Source organism: Oryx dammah, unplaced genomic scaffold (genome assembly GCF_014754425.2).
Source record: "Oryx dammah isolate SB20612 unplaced genomic scaffold, SCBI_Odam_1.1 HiC_scaffold_14, whole genome shotgun sequence".
In the NCBI taxonomy this organism is placed as follows: domain Eukaryota; kingdom Metazoa; phylum Chordata; class Mammalia; order Artiodactyla; family Bovidae; genus Oryx; species Oryx dammah.
The window spans coordinates 6716944-6739555 of record NW_024070198.1 but is presented as its reverse complement, the minus strand read 5'-3'; the positions used below and the strand labels follow the sequence as shown (position 1 = coordinate 6739555).

Here is a 22612-nt window from a genome sequence, read left to right as displayed (position 1 = left end):
AAGCCCTCTGAGTGTTAAGATGGCAGAAGTCCTGGTTCTTCTTTATAACAGTGAGTGTCTGCAGAGATACCGTGATGCATCCTGTGGGTAAAGGACCCTTAAGGTGGGAGTAAGCAGCAAGTCATTGTGGAGATCACAGGATGGCGGGCTCTGCTGAATTGTATCATAACGTAGAATCTGGGCTTCATCCTGGCAGGAAAAGAAGCCAGATCTTATATCTGTATCCAACATACTTCTAGTACTCCAACTTTTACCTGAAATTTAATATAGAGACCCAAATGCAAGCCTAGTACTTTCTGGTATGCGGGGGTCTCATCCTGATGTAACTGTAATATACACATTTTGCATCAGACTCTCCCTCCTAATGTCAAGGTACCTGGGAAGCAGACAATCTAATGAAAAGGTTGCATGTTCATTTAAAGCCAAGAGAAGTGGCTTGTCTGAAAGTGTATTTCATTCTGGGGGCCGAGGCAGGTAAAATATGCCTGCTGAGAGCAGCTCCTCTCTCTCTGGAGTCCACAGTATCCACCACCCTCAGATCTGTGATTCCACCGCGCCTGCATGTGTCACACACATTCTCTATGTTCTATCACTAAGCACACCCCTCCTAGTATGTTTTTTTTTTTTCCTTTGTGCTTAGTCACTCCATCATGTCTGACTCTTTGTGACCCCATGGACTGTAGCCAACCAGGCTCCTCTGTCCATGAGGATTCTTCAGGCAAGAATACTTAACTGTGTTCATTTCACCCTTTCAGCTATGTAGAGAAGGAAAAGTTTTCGTTAATCCTCTTAAGGTCACTTGCTGGGTCTGAAAATTAATATACATTTTACTTGAGATAGAAGTCTGTCTAAGGAAATAAAGACCGAAAGAAACAGTTTGTTGTTGTTTAGTTGCTAAGTCATGTCCAACTGTTTTGCGACCCCATAGAAGGCAACCCACCAGGCTCCTCTCTCCAGTGGATTTCCCAGGCAAGAATTCTGGAGCGGGTTGCCTTTTCTTCCTCCAGGCCTTCTTCCTGACCCAGGGATCAAACCTGCATCTCTTAGGTCTCCTTGTGTTGGCAAGTGGGTCCTTTACCACTAGTGCCACCTGGGAAGCCCTAACCTACTGCATTGATTAGTAAAATGCTTTCCCCAGATCGTTTCTGGGCCCCTAAACCTCGACGCAACTGAAGCGACTTAGCAGCAGCAGCAGCAAACCTCCCCACAACCCAGGAGCCTCTCCAGGATCCTGCCGCAGCCTGTGCCCTTTCCGATTGGTTAGTGCTTTTTGTTCAGGTAGTAGTTTTCATTATTTTCTGTATTGCTTTAGGTATTAGTTATCAAATATTTTGTGTATTACTTTAGAGATTAGCAGGAAACACATTAATTTCACATTCTGGAAGAAGCTTTCTTCTTCTGTCTCACAGTTATTGAGAAGCACCCCAGTGCACTGTCTCCAGATGATTATACGGGGTAATAAAGGGGACAGGATTGTAAAATGATTCTATCACCTCGTCTGTGAACAACCCCGTTCTCAAACCAGTCTAGACAGAACAAAATATCTTTGCATTGACAGCAGAATTCTCCAATGCGTAAGGAGCACTTTCCTCCCTTGTGTAACCTAAATCCTCTCTGCTTTCTCTTTTATCTCATCCTCAGTGACTCAAAAGGCCCTTTAAACTAAATAGCGTCTTCTCAAAGAAAAGTATGGAATGTTTAAAATCCTAAAGAAATAAAATGTTGAGTGAATTGCACATACTTTTGACTCACTCCACTCGTTTTGTTATAGGGTTCATGAGAAACTGATTAATCTTTATTTTTCTTTTTTGAGTACAGCATTTCTTTTCGTTGAAACTTCAAAACATTATTTATACTTTAGATAGTGACTCTGAGAGACTCAATTGTATGCTTCTCCGTGACACATCTCATAATCTGTTAGGGCAAAGCAATTTCCAAGTTCTGCTGAAGCTAATTGCCTTTATAGATCAAATTGTTAAAGTTGAGTTATAGTTTAATTATGTGGAATGGGAATGCCTGCCTGTCTGCTCTGTAAACAGTTTTATTCTGTTGTGAATGAATGGATCTGAATGAACTATTCTTTGTAGAGATTTTTTGGCATTTTGTGTGTCTGCCTTAGGATAGCTCTTACTCACTGAGTTGTATGAATATGTTTGCATCAGAAACCTCTGAAAGTGAAAGCAGAGGTTTAAAATCCATTTAGAATGATGTCATTAAAGATCCCAGTGAAACATCAAACCAAACCCAAGCATTTATGGAATTTGAGCCTAGGTTTTCCCCCCACTTTGTCTGATATTTAGGGTGAGGATTCAGTTAGTCTAGACAGTGACTGCTGGGTCAACAGCTGTCTTTAAATTATAAACTCTGAAGGTATTCGAGAGGCTTAAAGGATAATGATGTGATCTGGCCACCAAAGGCACAAAGACCTCAGGAATGTTTGAGATTCAGAGAAGGAAACCAGAATTCAGTATTAGTTGAACAAAAGCTTATAACAGTTTTATTGTACTACAGGGAGTACAAAACATGAGTTTGGCAAATTGGTTTCTTAGATGCACAAAAATATAGGAATTGTGGGGTGGAGGATTGCAGGATTAAGACTGGAGAGCCAAAAGAGAAAATTGAGAGATGAGCTCAGTCAAAGTGCCATTTGCTAAATGTGGATTATACGTCCTTTTAAGGAAGAGTCAGTATTTTCAACTTCTATACACCTTTACAAAAGTGAAATAATTCAAAAATGAAAAAAAAAACACAACACTAGTGTTTTTATTAAGGATAATAAAACTCATAAAAGTTAGCTCATATAGAAATAATGATCTACCTACTCTGAAGATATTGATCATGACTTCTGTAAAGAAAGAAAAATACTTACATTATCAAAATAGTGTTTGTGTACTAAGGAATACACATTTTACTGGGCCTAGCATGCATATATGTATTCACACACATACACATACAAAACTTTTGTAAATTCTGTTTTTCTTTACTGTGTGTGATGCATTTGATATTGTCTATTCCATTAAAACAAAGCTGCTTTTAATCCACTAAAGAGATTGCATGATATTTTTAATGGGTTGCTTTGAGCAAGGGACACAGCAGATGGAATTATGGCTGTCCTTGGTCTTTTGGAACCCTTGAGGATGCAGAGCTGCCAGTAATTCCTGTTTATCATGGTGACAATCCCATTAGTTCCTTTAAGAAGCTACATCTAGGCCCATGCAGAGACTGTTAATTTCAACTCCCATCCAGCCTATTGGCTTGATACATTTCACTACAAGCCATAAATGAATTTTTTAAGGTAAGTCACACAGTCCCTAGGACTTCTTGCTCTAGGGATTTTACACTGATCTTTTTTGTTTTTTTCATTAGTGTGGAAGCTAGTGAGAATTAGCCCCACAACCTGGTTAAAGCAAGGCTGATTTGTAAGTCAGGGTGTCCTCAGGAGCTGACAATGCTAAGCTGGCCCCACAATATCTATCCTATCCAGAGGGGTCAGGCTGACTTATAAAGCAATCCCTGGGTTTCAAGTACAAGTGGGTACCTCAGTAGAGACAGGATCCTGATAGCGCCATCAAGGACAGAGCTTAAGTGCCTAGTAGTTAGAAGGTATCATAGAGCCACAAAAGGCCAAGTTCAAGGTGTAGGCATTTAATAAACAGTTTGACAGACAAGTGAGGCATGTTTCCTCAGGGCTGTTTCAACATCACACAATGTGCCAAGGAACAGCTCCTGCACAGACACAGCTCCTCAGTGGTGGGGGTGGCACAGGCTTCTACTTGAGACTTCAACTCTGTTTCTTAAATAGCTTTGGTCCTCAGGCTTAGTGCCTTGAGGACCAATGATAGGCAGGTTCTCTATCCAGAAGTCTTAGCTTGCTGGGTTTGATTTTAAAAAATATATTTTCTGTCTCTAATTGGATTTTACTAAGGTGTCTGGGGACTCTAGGGGCTCTGTGAGTCTGGCATTCTGACCCTCCGTGGAATGATGTCCCTTGGGATTGGGATGATGATTCTGATGATGGGAATCCTGGCATCGTCCTTCCTTCTCACAGACACCTTGCTGGACCAGCATGGTGGGTTGTCCTGGTGAAATGTGCAGGCAGGCAAAGGGTGTGCTTGTGTTCGCTGCACCTCCAGTTTTGACTCTTTAGGATCTATTTCTATATTCCTTCTAGAGATTTAATTAGGGATATCTCTAATCTGGAGAAGGAAATGGCAACCCACTCCAGTATTTCCTGCCTGGAAAACCCCATGGACAGAGGAGCCTGGTGGGCTATAGTCCATGGGGTTACAGAAGAGTCAGACACAACTTAGCAACTAAACAACAGAAGCTGTGAATTAGAATGCAAAATCAGGTTGGGAATGAGGTTTACTGTTTTGATTTTTTGAGATAGAAGACAGAATGATTAAAAAAAAAAAAAAGGCACACAGGAAAATTCAGGTTATTCAGGGAGTTTGAGGATCACTGGATTAATGGTATTAGAGTTAGAAAATGACCTGATAAGCACAAAGGCACTTCAGCCCAGTTGAGTTTAAGGTTCAGTCACTCTGACTTTACTGTTCTCTGTGTTAACTGCCTGTACTCACTTCTCTGTGACTTTTAAAATACTGTTCCCTCTGTGTGGAAAGCCCTTCTTTGCCATCCTGCAGGGAATCACTACTGGTCTGGGGAAAGCTGTGTATAATGTATGATAAACTACCTGTATACAATTCTGTCTTTTGACAGCAAGTTTCCCTGAAAATAAGGCATTTGCAGGCATATGGTGTTTACAGTGTGGCAGGCCCTGCAGTTTGTAACTATTAACTCATTTAGTCCTTACAACAGTCTGCTTATGGAGGCGTGACTTTCACTTTGCAGAAAAGAAAGCTGCACAGGAAGGGTAAGTGACTTGTTCAGGGTTCCAGCGCTGGGACTGTAACCGGGCAGTGTGGCTCTGGTGTCTATCTGTTTAACCACATGCTGTGCTACCTGTCAGGTTAGAAACTGTGTCTTGTGTATCTTTGAGGCCTCAGTGTTAAGTGCAGTATCTTATTTATAGAAGACACAAATTAATGATGCTGGATGAAGTTAATCCTTGTTAGGGTATCTCTCATCTGGACCCCAAGTTCATGATTTTTTTTTTAATTGGAGGAAAATTGCTTTTCAATGCTGTGTTGGTTTCTGCTGTACAGTCGTGCACACAAGCTGTAATTATACACATATCATCTCCCTCTTGAGCCTTCCTACCCACCCCGCAACCCCACCCCTCTAGGTCATCACACAGTGCCAGGCTGGGCTTCCTGTATTATACAGCAACTTCTAATCAGCTATTGGTTTTACACATGCTAGTGTATAAATGTTGATGCTGCTTTCTCCATTTGTTCCACTCTTTCCTTCCCCCACTGTGTCTACAACTCTGTTCTCTATATCTGCCTCTCCATTCCTTCTCTGCAAATAGGTTCATCAATGCCATTTTTCTAGATTCCATATGTATGCAAACTTCAGGGTTGATAAGGGAGGTTTTAAAGGTTAGTTTGAGAAGGCTTGGAGTAAAGTTGTTGTTCAGCCCAAGAAATGGGGGGAAGTTTTAGAAGTAAAGTAAGAGACTATCCTGAATGTAAAGTGAGGTGTGGTATTGAAATAGGAAAAAAAAAATGTATGGTAGAGAAATGTGTACCCCAGATGTCCAGTTGGATGGTAACAGGGTAGTGCTGGTTTGAGGAACAGAAGTGGTTATAAAAAGTGTTCCATGCTTTGATTTGTTCTTTTGGTGTTCTGGTTAATTTGTGAGTGGTGGTATAAGGAATAATTAATTTCTCTCTAAAGGATAAGAAGGAGGGTACAAAAAAAATTTTGCCTTAATGAGGTTAGATATTATCTAAGAAAGCACTTCATAACAGAACAAGTCCCCTTGACAGTTATTGTTCCATAAAAGGGGAAATGGCCCATTTATGACAATGTATACACACTGCACCCATGAAATTGAAAGACATTTACTTCCTGGAAGGAAAGTTATGACCAACCTAGACAGCATATTCAAAAGCAGACACATTACTTTCTCAACAAAGGTCTGTCTAGTCAAGGCTGTGGTTTTTCCAGTGGTCATGTATGGATGTGAGAGTTGGACTATAAAGAAAGCTGAGCGCCGAAGAATTGATGCTTTTGAACTGTGGTGTTGGAGAAGACTCTTGAGAGTCCCTTGGACTGCAAGGAGATCAAATCAATCATTCCAAAGGAAATCAGTCCTGAATGTTCATTGGAAGGACTGATGTTGAAGTTGAAACTCCAATACTCTGGCCACCTGATGCAAAGAACTGACTCATTAGAAAAGACCCTGATGCTGGGAAAGATTGAGGGCAGGAGGAGAAGGGGACAACAGAGGGTAAGATGGATGGATGGCATTACTGACTCAATGGACATGAGTTTGGGTAAACTCTGGGAGTTGGTGATGGACAGGGAGGCCTGGTATGCCGCGGTCCATGCGGTCACAAAGAGTCAGACATGACTGAGAAATTAACAATTTCTCACTTTCACACATGAAGGGAGATAATGATATAATTTCTGACTGAAGTAATTTAAGTGAGAATTTACTTTAGAATGATAACTCTATATTCAGTTCAGTTCAGTCACGCAGTCATGTCCGACTCTTTGTGACCCTATGAACCACAGCAGACAAGGAATTCCCATCTCTTTCAGAATTTTCCACAGTTTATTGTTATTCACACAGTCCAGGGCTTTGGCATAGTCAATAAAGCAGAAAGATATTTTTCTGAAACTTTCTTGCTTTATCAGTGATCCAACGGATGTTGGCAGTTTGATCTCTGGTTCCTCTGCCTTTTCTAAAATCAGCTTGAACATCTGGAAGTTCACAGTTCATGTATTGCTGAAGCCTGGCTTGGAGAATTTTGAGCATTACTTTACTAGCGTGTGAGATGAGTGCAATTGTGCAGTAGTTTGCTCATTCTTTGGCATTGCCTTTCTTTGGGATTGGAATGAAAACTGACCTTTTCCAGTCCTGTGGCCACTGCTGAGTTTTCCAAATTTGCTGGCATATTGAGTGCAGCACTGTAACAGGGTCATCTTTTTAGATTTGAAATAGCTGAACTGGAATTCCATCACCTCCACTAGCTTTGTTCATAGTGATGCTTCCTAAGGCCCAGTTGACTTCACACCCAGGATGTCTGGCTCTAGGTGAGTGATCACACCATCATGATTATCTGGGTCATGAAGATCTTTTTTGTACAGTTCTTCTTATCTGAAAAGTGAAAATGAATCATAAATTCACCAGGAAATAACTCCCAAGGCCTCAAAGTGCTGTATCCAGTATTGTACTAAGCCTTCTGCCAAGAGTCAGCATAATATACAAAATTTTGAAAAGTCTAAATGGATATTTACATATTAATGTTAAATTCTAAGAATCCACACATCCATATCAATAATAAAATCTATATTCATTTTTTTCTCTAGTGGCAAAGAGAAGACTAGCTTTTCCTAATTCACAAGTTTTAGAAATACTTATTCTAAGTTATTACCTTTGGGGAATATCTAGCTTATATTTAGACATATTGTCAATTCCCCTTCTCTATCCATCCTATAATCTATGATTTATAACCCAGCCTTCCCATTCAAAATATAAGAGTTTGGACCAAATCTATCCTTTATCTAGATTATACGTTGAATGCCTGTTGTGTGCTAGGCATTGTTCTAAGTCAAAGAATGGACATAATGTGAAGTTTTCTAAATCCCCTGAGCAGCAGGTGACAGAGGGAGAGGGTTCCACCAATTAAGAAGAAAAGTTTCAAATCCTGGAGGTTGTGATAGAAGACTTTCTCAGCAGAGGCTCCATTGTGCTGTGGTTTGCAGCCGTGGTTTACATCAAGTAGTCACTGAAGTGTCCAGTGGCCTTTTCATAGCAGCAAAGGATAATCACACAGCTTTAGAGAACTTTCTAAAATAAAAAATGTAAAACAAGGACATACATAGGATAGAACATGAATGAGGTTAGAGGGCACATTCTAAGAGTGGTGAGGAAAGGCCTTGTTGAGACCTAGCTGATGAGAATAAGATAATGACCAACACTTTGAGGGGGAGTATTCTAGATGGAGTGTACTGATGTAGACTTCTGAGGATGGATCCAATCTGATAAGCACAGAGGGAAAGCACACAGAGAGAGCCAGCATTTCTGAAACAGAATGAATGAAGGTGAGAGGGAGGGGATGAGGATGGTGAGGTAGGGGCCACAATAAGAGAACTTTACAGACTGTAGTAATTTGCTCAGGATGCTAATTGTAGCAAGGAGCCATTGGAAGTTTTTGACAGTAAAGTGATTTCAGTTGATTTGCTTATTTTGAAAGGTCATTTTGGTTGTCAGGAGAAGACTATATGGAATGGTATGGAATAGGATGGATGGGCAAGAGCCAAAGCAGGAAGGCCAGATGGGAGGACTAACAAAATACAAGATGTGATTTTTGGCTTGGACTGGGGAGTTAACAGGGGAGCTAGTGAAAGACAGCTGGTCTCAGCACAGCTATTGGAGGTGGAGGCCTTTTGTTGGATTGGACCATGGGTAGTGCTAGGAAGATGGAGATTAAAGTTCATTCATCCAATTAGGTTTTCTGGTTTGTTTTTTTTTGCTGGAGTATAATTGCTTTACATTGCTGTGTTAGTTTCTGCTGTACAACAACGTGAATCCGCTCTACGTATATTTAGATCCCCTCCCTCTTGGACTTTCCTCCACCCTCCCTCCATCCCACCCGTCATTACCACAGAACGCGGAGCTGAGCTTCCTGTGCTATATACCAAGCTCCCACTATCTGTTTACACGAGGTAGTATATTTACGTCAAACCTAATTTCCCAATTCATCCCACCCTCCCCATACTCCTGTGCCCACATGGCCCTTCTCTGTATCTGCACCTCTATTCCTGCCCTGCAGATAGGTTCATCTGTCTTGCTTTTCTAGATTCCACATATCTGTGCTAGTATACAATATTTGTCTTTATCTTCCTGACTTACTTCACTCTGTATGGCAGACTCTTAAGTCCATCCACATCTCTACAAATGACCTAATCTCATTCTTTTTGAGTCCTTATTCTGTTCCAAGCTCTATGTTAGGCTCTGAAGATATTAGAATGAACAAAACCAACCACAGTCCTTGCCTTCAGTAGAACTTAAAATCTGGTGGAAAACATCACAAAAATATCATATAAGTAGATAAATAACTACAAACTCAGAAAAAGGCAATGAAGGAGACCTGATTTTGTGTGTGCGTGTGGGTGTGGCTGTAGGTGTACAGGAGAAGGATATGCCAGGTCAAGTAAAGCTAAGGTCTGAAAAAGAATTAGGCTGTAAATAGGCGAGAAGCATTGGAGAAGGAAATGGCAACCCACTCCAGTGTTCTTGCCTGGAGAATCCCAGGGATGGGGAAGCCTGGTGGGCTGCGGTCTATGGGGTTGCACAGAGTCGGACACGACTGAAGCGACTTAGCAGCAGCAGCAGGTGAGAAGCAGTGGGCGCACAGCAATGGAAGGGCTTAGTCCTGATGGTAGGAAGGGAGTGTGACACAGTTGACAAAGGGACCTACGAGGGCCAGCAGGGCTCGACGGAAGAGTTGGGGAAAAGGAGAAAAGGCTGAAAAGGGTGGCATGGAGCAGACTATAGATGATCTTGCAGGCTATATTAAGGAGTTTGGCTTTTATCCTCATAACTATGGAAACCCATCAAAGAATCTGCCTAATTGCTAGGATTCCTTCCCTTTCTAAATTCTGTATATTTGTATGATTTAATTTGAAATGAGAAAATGGCAAAGTGACCTTCAAAAAACAGTGAAATTGCTGGCATTTGATGCACATAATTAGACTCTTGAAGAATCAGCATGCATGATCATCTTCCCCTCAGGCACAATTGAATGATTCAGGATAGCATGTCCATTAGAGTCCTGGTTATGACACCATTGATGTCATCTTTCCCAAACTTGGACTGCCTTTGGCCACTGTCCCAGAGGCTCTTTTCTGGACCTTTGAGTTTTATGAGCTTATGCAGCATAGAAATATGAGCAATGCATGCCTATGTAGGTAAACTAGAAGAACTGATACAGCAATTGTGGGTTTGCAGTTATAAAACCATATGAAAGTGATTAGATAACATCCATGAGTTAAATAAAAAGATTATGGATATCCCTGCCAAACTTTCTGCTCTCTGGGATAAAGGAATTAGAATCATGAAAGAGCCAGCTGTCTGGAACATGAGGGAAGCCCACTGTCATCTTGGCATGCCCTAGAGCCTCATGAGAAGCTAACATGGGTCACACAGAGCTGTAAGGAGAGGAGAGCTGGCAACATGATTTAACCCCTGGAATCAGCCATTTCAGACACCACTAACTTTGGACTATGCTGTTTTGTGACTCAGGACCTTCTCACTTACCAGTTGTGGTTGAATTTCTATCACTTTCGACTAGGAGGTTGTGGAGGATCTATTTGTGTATCACTGAAGGTGACTTAGATGCCTCTCTCCTTTGCAACATAATAGGGCCCGGTCATTGCCCTATCAAACTGCCTGGCAACAGACAGGGAGATGGATGGGGTCAGGGCATGGCCTAACCTTCCCTCCATCTCCTCCACAGGTTGTCATGAAATGTGCAAAGAAAAGGTCCCCCCTACTTCTTGTCTGGGGTGTGACCTTGAGACAGTTACTTAGGCTATGTTTTCTTTAGCTTTGCTAAAACCATAACAGTTTTAACCTTAACCCCTTCTACAGTTATTGTGAAGCGTCCATGAGATGAGCCATGACTCCAAAGATAAGGAGGAAGTCACGTTTTGCCATAGCTCTTGGTTGGCTCTGGACTCCAGCTTCAACCAGAGCCAGAGCTTCTGGGAGAAGGTGGGGGTCAAGTACTGGGGCACATTCCCCAGAAATCTGTTAGGATCATCTATGGATGTGTGCTGAGTTGTGTCCAACTCTGAGCAACCCTATAGACTGTAGCTCACCAGGCTCCTCGGTCCATGGAATTATCCTGGCAAGAATACTGGAGTATTCTGGGTTGCCATTTCCTCTTCCAAGGATCTTCCTGACCCAGAGATAGAACCTGAGTCTCCTGTGGCTCCACTGGAGGCAGATTCTTTACCACTAGCGCCAGCTGGGAGACTGAGGACCGTCTATTGTGCTGTGCTTAGTACTCAGTCAGGTCTGACTCTTTGCGGCCCACCAGCCTCCTCTCTCTGTGGAATTCTCCAGCAAGAATACTGGAGTAGATAGCCATTCCCTTCTCCAGGGGGATCTTCCCAACCCAGGGGTCAAACCCAGGTCTCCCTCAGTTGAGTTCAGTCGGCCACCATACTGTCACGAGGGGCAGGTGTCTCCCTGTCCTTCACCACAGCTCAGTGGATCTTTGAAGACAGATCTGTGGACTCTGAATCTATTCTTACAACCTACCATCCCAGCTTTACTAGCCCCTTCTCTTCATTCCACCTGCATCTCAGCCCTGACTCTTCAGAGTCTGTTTGGGTTTTTCCATGAATTAAATACCCTCTTGGGTGCCTCCACAATCCCTTCTTTCCATTTTTCCACTTCCAGAGTTTTATTTCATTTAAATGGTTTCTTCTCAGCCCTAGTGGGTGAGCTTGATTAATAAGAACCATTTGGAATCGTTGTTTAATCTCACCAGATATTCATTTAAGAACAGGTATGCCACTCAGAGGTGACCTAAGGACATGATCACTAGGGTGTTCTGAGATTTTTTTACCTAGAAGTAGTGGTAAGATGAGAAACTCACCTTTTCTGCTTCTGACCCAGGTGTGATGACTGGAGCGGTGGCAGTCATCCTGGAACCGTAAGGACCCCTCCAGTGAGGACAAGCCAAATGAAACAGAGAAAGAACCTGGTCTTTCACAGGACTTTTTGAGCCAACAAATTGACCAGCCTTGGAAGTGCTCAATTTTCAGACTTCTTGTTACATGATAGACTAAGTATTCTTATCATGTAAACTGTTCATTTGACAAATATTTAGTGAGCACCTAGGCATTCTTCTAGTGGCAAGGGACACAACAGGGGGCAACATAAAAATGCCTCATAGAGTGCCTTCCTTCTAGGAGGAAGACCTTGATAAATGACTGAATGATACGTTAAACATGGACCCGAAGCTTGTATGCTTCCTGGCCCTTCTCTCTGCCTAGAAGCTCATCTGAATAGAAGGGCTCCATCGACTCCATTGTCTCACGACTTCCAGCTGAGTTCAGCCAAGGAGAACTTCAGCAGGAGACTAGAAGGTAGAGAAGAGAGAAGTCAGGGTATTTACCCCTCAGTTCTCCCCAGACCAAGCAGGGGTTTGACAGTGAATATTCCTTATCAGACCCACTCCAGTGGTCTTGCCTGGAGAATCCCAGGGACGAGTGAGCCTGGTGGGCTGCCGTCTATGGGGTCGCACAGAGTCAGACACTACTGAAGCGACTTAGCAGCAGCAGCAGCAGTTCCTTATCAGAAGCTACAGCTCCTGCTCCTGTTGAGATTCTCTCTCCCGTGGCTTCAGCTCTCAGCAGGGTCCGGTGATCCTGCTCCCTGGCCATTTACCACCAGCCCTCTTTGATCCCCTAATCCATTCCTCACTCCCATCATTCATCCTTCTTTGATCACCTCCCTCTCCCAAGGGGCAGTTTCTTCTGCCAGAACTTTGACAGATGTAGGTGCTAAGTGCTACATAGAAAATTAAGAAGAGTTACAAGTACAGAGAAGACAAACAGATTTAAAGGGAAGTTTGAGAAAGATCTCATCAAGAAGGTGACATTTGGGCAAAGGTATGAAAGAGTCATGAGATACCTGGGATGGAGGGACCTTCCAGGCAGAGAGAAAAGCCTGTGCAAAGGGCCTAAGGTGGGCCTACACCTGGGTGTTCAAGGAGCATCAAGGAAAGTGGTATGAACAGAACAGACAATAACGAGAGGGAGAGAGGTGGGAGGTGAGGTTAGTGAAGCAATAAAAGACAAAAGCAAACAAACAGGAACTGTTAGTGCATTGTAGTTACTGTAGGACCCTGTACGTGTGTAGAAGGGCCCTACGGGGGTGTGAACAGAGGAGCAGGCACTGGTTGTTAATGGGGTTACTTGGCTGCTATGTGGAGAAGGGACTGAAGGGGCCTGGCCAGAGCAGAGATCCCAGCCAGGAGATGGCTGCATGGATTGGGTAAGAAAAGATGGCAGTCATAGCCACAGATATGAGGCATGATTGAATTCTGGGCATTTTTGGAAGGTAGGTCAGCCAGGTCTGTTGACAGAGCAATTGTGGCCTGTGAGATAGAAGAGTTACAGATGACTCCAAGGGGTTTGGCCCAAGCACCGCGAAAGATTGAAGTTGGCATTGGCTTTGGGAGAAGCAGGACTAGAAAAAGGATGCCAGGAACCCAGTTCAGTACACTTGAAGTTTGAGGTGTGCGCCAGACTGTGTTTTGGCAGCTCCTGATGGACCATATCTACTGGGGATCACACCTTGATGCAGTCCGTTTCCCTTGTGCCTGGATCGGCCTGGGACCTGCTTGAACTCGTTGAATGCAGCATATATGATAGGGGACTGGGGCCTTGGGAAAGCTTGACATCTGCTTTGCATCACAGGAAGCAAGCCGCCATGTAAGAAGCTGGCCCACTCCCAGGGGCCAACTACCACGCTATGGAGAAGACTGGGCAGCCACATAGAGAGGCTCATGTGGGGGAAAATAGGGGCTGACAGTCCTGGCTGTGCCTCCAGCCAGCAAGTGCTATTCAGTGCTCATAAGCAGGAGGCATTGCACCTTGCAGTTAGCCCAGCTGACATCAAGGGAAACCAAAGAATAATCTTATTAGCCCACCAGGCTCCCCCGTCCCTGGGATTCTCCAGGCAAGAACACTAGAGTGGGTTGCCATTTCCTTCTCCAATGCGTGAAAGGAAAAGTGAAAGGGAAATCGCTCAGTCGTGTCCGACTCCTAGTGACCCTATGGACTGCGGCCCACCAGGCTCCTCCGTCCATGGGATTTGCCAGGCAAGAGAACTGGTGTGGGTTGCCATTGCCTTCTCCATATTAACACTTAGTAAATAATAAATTGCTCTTTTGGGTCTAAAAAAAAAAAAAGATTTGAAGCATTCATTCTCAACTAGAGGGAGATAAATGGAACTAAAATATCACCAAACTATGGACTAAACGGTGTGCTCAGTTTCTCAATTGTGTTCAACTCTCTGAGACCCCATGGACTATCGCACACCAGGCTCCTCTGTCCATGGGATTTTCCAGGCAAGAATCTGGAGTGGGTTGCCATTTCCTTCTCCAGAGGAAATTTTATTATTATCACTAATAAGCTCTAGGCTAGAATGTAGCTTAGGAATAAGAGATAAATAGGCTTCCCAACTGGACCTCTGTTTGAGCAGATTTACTTGTCCTGTCATGGAAGCCCAGACAGGGGCAGACTCGCTGTGCAGTGGAGAGATTCTTGCCCTGGGGAAGCTGCAGAGAGAGCCAGCCCCCTGTGGCGGGGCGGGGGTGGTGGTGGGGGGGGCGGGGGAGGGGTGGGCACCCACCTGAAAGCAATGAGAGGCTGAGATGAGCATACCGATTATTTCCAAATTTATCAGTCAGATAAATGACCCCATCTCCTCTGGTACAGAGTGAGGAAAAGGGCAGAAAGAGGTTCTGAGTTTTACTAATCGAGCTGTATTCAAAAGAAAGAAACATTATGGTTATGGAAGGTGTTCCACCCATGCCCCTGCCCTATCACTATACATTGTAACCCTTCCCTTGCAGGTTTTACCTACTACCTGTGCTATACAGGTAGTGGCTACTAGCTGTGTGAGTCTCTACATTTAAATTAATGTAAATATGTTAAATTTTAGTTTCTTACTCACACTGGCAACATTTCAATCTCTCTGTCGCCACATGTGCCTACTGGCTACTATATTGGACAGTGTGCTATACAACATCATCACTATCAAGGAAGGCTCTATGATGGAACTAGCATGATATTTTTGTCTTATTCATCTTTGTATCATCAGTGACTATTACCAGGCCTGACTCCAAGTCATTCAGAAATGTTTCTTGAATGAATGAATGAAAATAGACTATTGTGATTTTGTTTTTGTAATCCACTCATCGCAAAGAGATTTCCTCTGTTGCTTTCTAAGCACCGAGATTTACAAATGGAGCACAGATATTTTGTTAAATAGAATAAGTCAGTTGAAGAGTATGTATTATATGATCTTATTTTTATTTAGAAATAAATATTTATATGCACTTTGATATACGTTTAAAAGCATATGAAAAAGTCTTGAAAGATGCCAGACTGTGTATACCATCTAATGGTTGAGATTGGGGAAAAGAAATAAGGAGGAATTTTTTTTTTTTACTTAGAGAACTTGTTATTAGTTAAATACATGAGTTAAAAAACAATTAACAGGTGGTATGTTAATTTTCTTGATGTACAAGGAAAAGCATGGCTATTCTTAATAGCTAGTATTGAAAGGTAATTTTAAGAGTGAATAAAATATTAAGAAACTGTTGAAGTATCAGGACAAATCACAGCCATTGGCCTGGTGAGCATTACATGCACACTGTGAAATCTGTTTCCTAAGGAGTATGCAGAGTAACGATTTCTTTCCCCAAATATGCCTCCCTTGCTAAGCTTCAGAGAAAGACAGGGCCAGATGATGCAGTTTTCGGTTTTCTGTTATACCTCCTGAGCCTCCAATATACTTTCTCCCACCTCTGCTTATAGTAATTACTTTTGTTTATTGCAGGACCAGTCTCCACTCAGGGACTCGACCTGGTAACTGTGTGCGAATCAGAATACTGGCACACTGACTGTGATAATTCTCTTGCAGTCTTACTTTGCTCCTGGTTTGGTGGTTTACAAGCTCACAGATGCTAGACCAGGATTCAGTACATAAAATACAGACATTCTGTTTGACATGGCCAAATCTAAATTGCTGAAGCAGGACATTAAAGCCTGAAGCAGTGCCTTAAAAAGTGACTAGTGCCATATAGCGCCCACCAAAAATGAACCCCATTTCAAAACAAAGGTCTTTATAAATGCTAGATACCATAGGGCTTTCTCAGAAGGGAAAAAAGGAAAAAAGGCTATCATCACAAAAATACTAGAGCCAAATGGAAATGACAGATAAAATAATACAAAAAGACATGTTTCTTGATCAGTTCTGCTGTTTTATTTCATGCTCAGATGATGGGAGACAGAAATATTTTCATCAGACTATTAAAATGAATGAATTTGAAGATATAATCATCCAGAAAAATGGCACTAAAGAAATAGTTTTTAAGATGAGCAGGATAGAAATGATTTCTTTGTAATCATTGTGCTCATTGACTATTAATCATTCTTAAATAATGATGGATTCTAGCCTTGGGTAAAACTCCATAAGGATGAATTCCTCCCTTAGGAGCTAACAGTATTTGAAGAGGTTGAGCTGTTTCGTAAATTACTTCTTTCTTAATTTATTTTTCTGTTACTGTTTCTGTTTTTTAGACCCACTATGAAAATGGGGAATATATCATCAGGCAAGGTGCAAGAGGGGACACCTTCTTTATCATCAGTAAAGGAAAGGTAAGCTTTGGTGGCTATAGTATAATAATCATGATGCTGGAAGTCACTGATATGTCTACATAAATGGAAATCCTGGATTTTTTTCCATATTATATTTCTGTGTGTGTGTGTGTGTGTGTGTGTTAGTCTTTCAGTTGTGTCTGACTCTTTCCAACCCCATGAACTGGAGCCCACCAGGCTCCTTGGTCCATGGAATTCTCCAGGTAACAGTAATAGAATGGGTTGCCATTTCCTTCTCCAGGAAATCTTCCCCACTCAGGGAAGGAACTCGGGTCTCATGCATTACAGGCAGGTTCTTTACTGTCTGAACCACCAGTAAAGCCCTTATATTTCTAATTCTTTGCTATCATGAAATGATACATTTATCTAAGATGAGTTCCTGACAGACTTTTGTGACTACTGTCTTAATGCAGATTCCAGCACTGCCTCAAAGAGGTGGTTTGAAAGAAGTTTCAGCTGAAGACAAGTGTATTAGTGGTGCTATCTCTTGAGTTTTGTAATATGTATGTATAGAAATAGCATGGAAATCGCACCACAGGAACTCACTCCCTTGGTTATATTTCAGAGTACTGTAGGGGTTCTGGAAGAGAAGTAGTGAGAATATATTGGAATTTTTTGACACATCCAAGATTTTTTTTAAAACCAGACATACATTTTTTTTTTTCCTAACCTTGTTTTTCAGGTCATGAAACTTAGCTTCCATGATTATTAATTACATAATAATATATGTTTGATTAGTATGTTAATTATGTGTATTCTAATATTACTATATTAAAATCATTACATTAAGTTTTAAGAAGTAGAAGGTGAATGCATGTAAGTCCCAATGGGAAGGACTAGAGAACGAGAAGGGTAGTGAGAGTAGGTTCAGGAGCAGGTAAATAAGTTGTAGAATTGAAAATTTCTAAACCTGTACGTTTTGCTTTAGTCAACTTGCTTTGATATACATTTAAAATTTTATAAAGGATAACATGGCAAAGATATTTTCCTTGTTATCACCAAACTGGCTTTTCCTTAGAAAATGTTATGAAATAGACGTTGATGCAAACAGATACGATACAACTACAAATGGGTATCCCTTTCTTCAAGTTCATTTCTCCTTGTTCAAGTTGATCTACAAGACCTTCTAGGACTAACGCCCCCCCAAAAGGTGTCATTTTCATTATAGGGGACTGGAATGCAAAAGTAAGAGTCAAGAGATACCTGGAGTAACAGGCAAATTTGGCCTTGGAGTACAAAATGAAGCAAGTCAAAGGCTAACAGAGTTTTGCCAAGAGAATGCACTGGTCATAGCGAACACCTTCTTCCAACAACACAAGAGAAGACTCTACACATGGGCATCAACAGATAGCCAACACCAAAATCAGATTGATGATATGCTTTGCAGCCAAAGATGGAGAAGCGCTATACGGTCAGCAAAAACAAGACTGGGAGCTGTGACACAGCTCATGAATTCCTTATTTCCAAATTCAGTCTTAAAGAAAGTAGGGAAAACTACTAGACCATTCAGGTATGACCTAAATCAAGTCCCTTATAATTATACAGTGGAAGTGACAGAATCAAGGGATTAGATCTGATAGACAGAGTGCCTGAAGAACTATAGATGGAGGTTCATAACATTGTACAAGAGGCAGTGATCAAGACCACCCCAAGAAAAAGAAAGGCAAAATGGTTGTCTGAGGAGGCCTTACAAATAGCTGAGAAGAGAAGAGCACCAAAAGGCAAAGGAGAAAAGGAAAGATATTCCCATTTGAATGCAGAGTTCCAAAGAATAGCAAGAAGAGATAAGAAAGCCTCAGTGCAAAGAAATAGAGGAAAATAACAGAATGGGAAAGACTAGAGATCTCTTCAAGAAAATTAGAGATACCAAGGGAATATTTCAAGCAAAGATGGGCTCGATAAAGGACAGAAATGGTATGGAACTAACAGAAGCAGAAGATATTAAGAAGAGGTGGCAAGAATACACAGAAGAACTATACAAAAATGATCTTCATGACCCAGTTAACCGTGATGGTGTGATCACTTACCTGGAGCTAAACATCTTGGAATGTGAAGTCAAGTGGGACTTAGGAAGCATTGCTATGAACAAAGCTAGTGGAGGTGATGGCATTCCAGTTGAGGTATTTCAAATCCTGAAAGATGATCCTGTTACAGTGCTGCACTCAGTATGCCAGCAAATTTGGAAAACTCAGCAGTGGCCACAGGACAGGAAAAGTCAGTTTTCATTCCAATCCCAAAGAAAGGCAATGCCAAGGAATTCTCAAACTACCACACAGTTGTACTCATCTCACACGCTAGCAAAGTAATGCTCAAAATTTTCCAAGGCAGACTTCAATAGTACATGAACTGTGAACTTCCAGACATTCAAGCTGGATTTAGAAAAGGCAGTGGAACCAGAGATCAAATTGCCAACATCCACTGGATCATGGAAGAAGCAAGAGAGTTCCAGAAAAACATCTACTTCTGCTTTATTGACTATGCCAAAGCCTTTGACTGTGTGGATCACAACAAACTGTGGAAAATTCTAAAAGAGATGGGAATACCAGACCACCTAACCTGCCTCCTGAGAAATCTGTGTGCAGGTCAAGAAGCAATAGTTAGAACTGGACATGGAACAACAGACTGTTCCAAATTGGGAAAGGAGTTCGTAAAAGCTGTATATTGTCACCCTGCTTGTTTAACTTATATGCACAGTACATCATGTGAAATGCTGGACTGGATGAAACACAAACTGGAATCAAGATTGCCTGGAGAAATATCAATAACCTCAGATATGCAGATGACACCACCCTTACTGCAGAAAGCAAAGAAGAACTAAAGTGCCTCTTGATGAAAGTGAAAGAGGAGAGTGGAAAAAGTTGTCTTAAAGCTCAACATTCAGAAAACTTTAAATCATGGCATCTGCTCCCATCACTTCATGGCCAACAAATGGGGATACAATGGAAACAGTGAGAGACTTTGTTTTCTTGGGCTCCAAAATAACTGCAGTTGGTGACTGCAGCTATGAAAGTTAAAAACGCTTATTCCTTGGAAGAAAAGCTATGACCAATCTAGACAGCATATTAAAAAGCAGAGACATTTCTTTGCCACCAAAGGTTCGTCTAGTCAAAGCTATGGTTTTTCCAGTAGTCATGTACAGATGTGAGAGTTGATCTATAAAGAAAGCTGAGCACCAAATAATCGATGCTTTTGAACTGTGGTGTTGGAGAAGGCACTTGAGAGTCCCTTGGACTGCAAGGAGATCCAACCAGTCCATCCTAAAGGAAATGGGTCCTGAATATTCATTGGAAGGACTGATGATAAAAATGAAGTTCCAATACTCTGGCCACCTGATGCAAAGAACTGACTCATTGGAAAACACCCTGATGCTGGGAAAGATTGAAGGTAGGAGAAGAGGACAACAGAAGGTAAGATGGTTGGATGGCATCACCAACTGGATGGACACGAGTTTGAGCAAGCTCCAGGAGTTGGTGATGGACAGGGAAGCCTGCCATGCTGCAGTCCATGGGGTCACAAAGAGTTGGACATGACTGAGCTACCGAACTGAAATGAACTGAAGTTCCTTTATTTAAGTATAAAGCCATTTTTATTTTTTCATAAAGCACATTTGCACAAAGAGAAATAATCATAAATTAATTTTTGAAATATATATTTTCCTACCATTAAACCTATACAAACATTTTTCTAAAATGAGGCAGGATGCTGTGATGAAATCTGAGTCCCTGACGGTGCCTCAGGAAGAAGCTGAGTTCTTAGTTCTCTGTACTTTCAATCCATCCATTCCAGTTGCCTGAAAACATGTCTTGTACCCCCATCAGACTATAAAGCTCCCAAGGATTCACAGTTGAACATGAAAAATATCTCTGATAAAACTTATGCGTCCTTGTAGTTGGATTACATCAAAAAATCTCTCTCCATAAATGAGTTGAACAAAAATCGAGTAGAGTTGTAGACAGAACTTCAGAGTTTGAATAATAATTGAGATGCATTTTGATTTTGTTTTTATTATATTCAATATACCTTGTATGCTACCATTAGAAAAAATATATCAAAGATTTTTATTTATTAAATGCCATTTAAAACCACATGGCTTTGCTTTGAATTAACAAGTGTGTAAGCATGTTGATTAAACAGATTGGCTTAATACAATGTTTATTGTTGTTCAATACTGACAGTATTCTCTTATAGAAATTTTGTGTGTCTATGTATATATTTGCGGGTCAGGGTGAAACATGAGAAGTATTTCATTTTAGATCAAGTGCAAAATAAAGATGCATATTATCCCCATTTCTGTTCCGTGTGGAGCTAAATATCCCAACCACTGAAGTAAGTCAAGAAAAAAATATAACATTTGGAAACGAAGAAGTAAGACGGTAATTAGTTACAGATGGTATGATTTTAGTTTCTTTTGTTTTTTATGTAGACAGATAAATTATTAAAATTAATATAAGCTTAGCTAGGTCAACATTGTTCAGCACTTTTTCCTTTGCTATTTTATATCTTCAAAACCTAACACAGTAGTCATTAGTTCCACTCACTATCTAAATTAAAATTAACTAACTTAAAATATTCAGCTTCTTAGTAGTATCAGTAGCCACATTGCAATTGCTGAATGCTGCTATTGTTGACTTTTGGATACTGTACAACTAGACACCTTACTATAAATTTTGAAAAAGCTGAATCATTCAGTAATATCTATCATTTTAATACTCAAAAGACAAAAGTCATGTTGTCATGTCAGTTGATGTGATGAAAGCATCTGACATATGTAACATTATGTACAATAAAAACTCTCAGATAATTAGGAATATAAGAGATCTTCCTCAACTTACTAATTGATATATACAAAGTACTTACAGCTAACATCACACTTAATAGTGAAAGCAATGAGTGGAGAAAGAGCAGTCTTTTCAGGAAATAATATTTGAATGATTGGTTACCCATAGGTGGAAAAAGTCTTGATCTAAAGTTCATAGCTGTAATTAATAGTATATTTAAAAATAAAATGCATAGCTGTAAAACTTCTAGAAGAAAATCTTTATGGCTTGGCTAGGTCAAAAGTTCCTAGCCATGACACCAAAACACAGTCCATAAAACAAACAAAGAAAAGATAAATTTGGCATTATCAAAATTACAAACATCTTTTGTGAAAGACACTTTTATTATGAGAATGAAGGGGTAAACTAAAAACTGAAAATGTTGGCAAATCACACACCTGGCAAAGTGCTTATATTGAGCCTATGTAAAGAACATCCAAAAGTCAATTTAAAAAACCAAACTATCAAATTTTTGAAAATGGACAAGGCCCTTGACTAGGAATTTGAACAAAGTATATATAAAGATGACAAATCATGTGAAAAGATATTTAATGTTATTAACTATTGCTGTTCAGTCGCTCAGTTGTGTCCGACTGTTTGCAACTCCCTGGACTGCAGCATGCCAGGCTTCCAAGTCCTTCACCATCTTCTGGTGTCCATCAAGTCGGTGATGCCATTCAGCCATCTCGTCCTCTGTCGTCCCCTTCGCCTCCTGCCTTCAGTCTTTCCCAACATCAGCGTCTTTTCTAAAGAGTCAGCTCTTCACATCAGGTGGCAAAAGTTTGGAGCTTCAGCTTCAGCATCCAATGAGTATTCAGGATTGATTTCCTTTAGGATTGACTGGTTGGATCTCCTTGCAGTCCAAGGGACTCTCAAGAGTCTTCTCCAACACCACAGTTCAAAAGCATTAATTCTTCAATGCTCAGCCTTCCTTATTATCTAACTCTGCTTTCCACACATTATTACTGGAGAAACCACTGTCTCTATTTTTAATTATTAATTATAATAATTAAATTATAATTATATATAATTCAATTATAATAACATTAATTATTAGGGAATTGCATATTAAAACCAAAGGATACCATTGTGTGATTAATAGAATAGCTAAAATGAAAAAAAAAAATGATGACAATCCTGAGTACTGGTGAGGATGCCAGGCAACTGCATCTCTAATACATTACTGGTGGGAATGCAAAATGGTAAAACTATTCTGAAACTATATAGATTTTAAAAAGCAATTTCCATATGAC

At 41.0% G+C, this 22612-nt stretch overlaps 1 protein-coding gene across 2 annotated transcripts in view; it reads left to right on the top strand.

The window, feature by feature from the left end:
* The window catches only part of PRKG1 (protein kinase cGMP-dependent 1), a 1378000-nt gene that overhangs the window by 1113522 nt on the left and 241866 nt on the right, over window positions 1–22612 (top strand). For both annotated transcript variants that reach the window (XM_040254675.1, XM_040254674.1), the window contains exon 6: window positions 16465–16542. In XM_040254675.1, the coding sequence (XP_040110609.1) occupies window positions 16465–16542 (78 nt within the window). The remainder of the gene's footprint in view (window positions 1–16464; window positions 16543–22612) is intronic.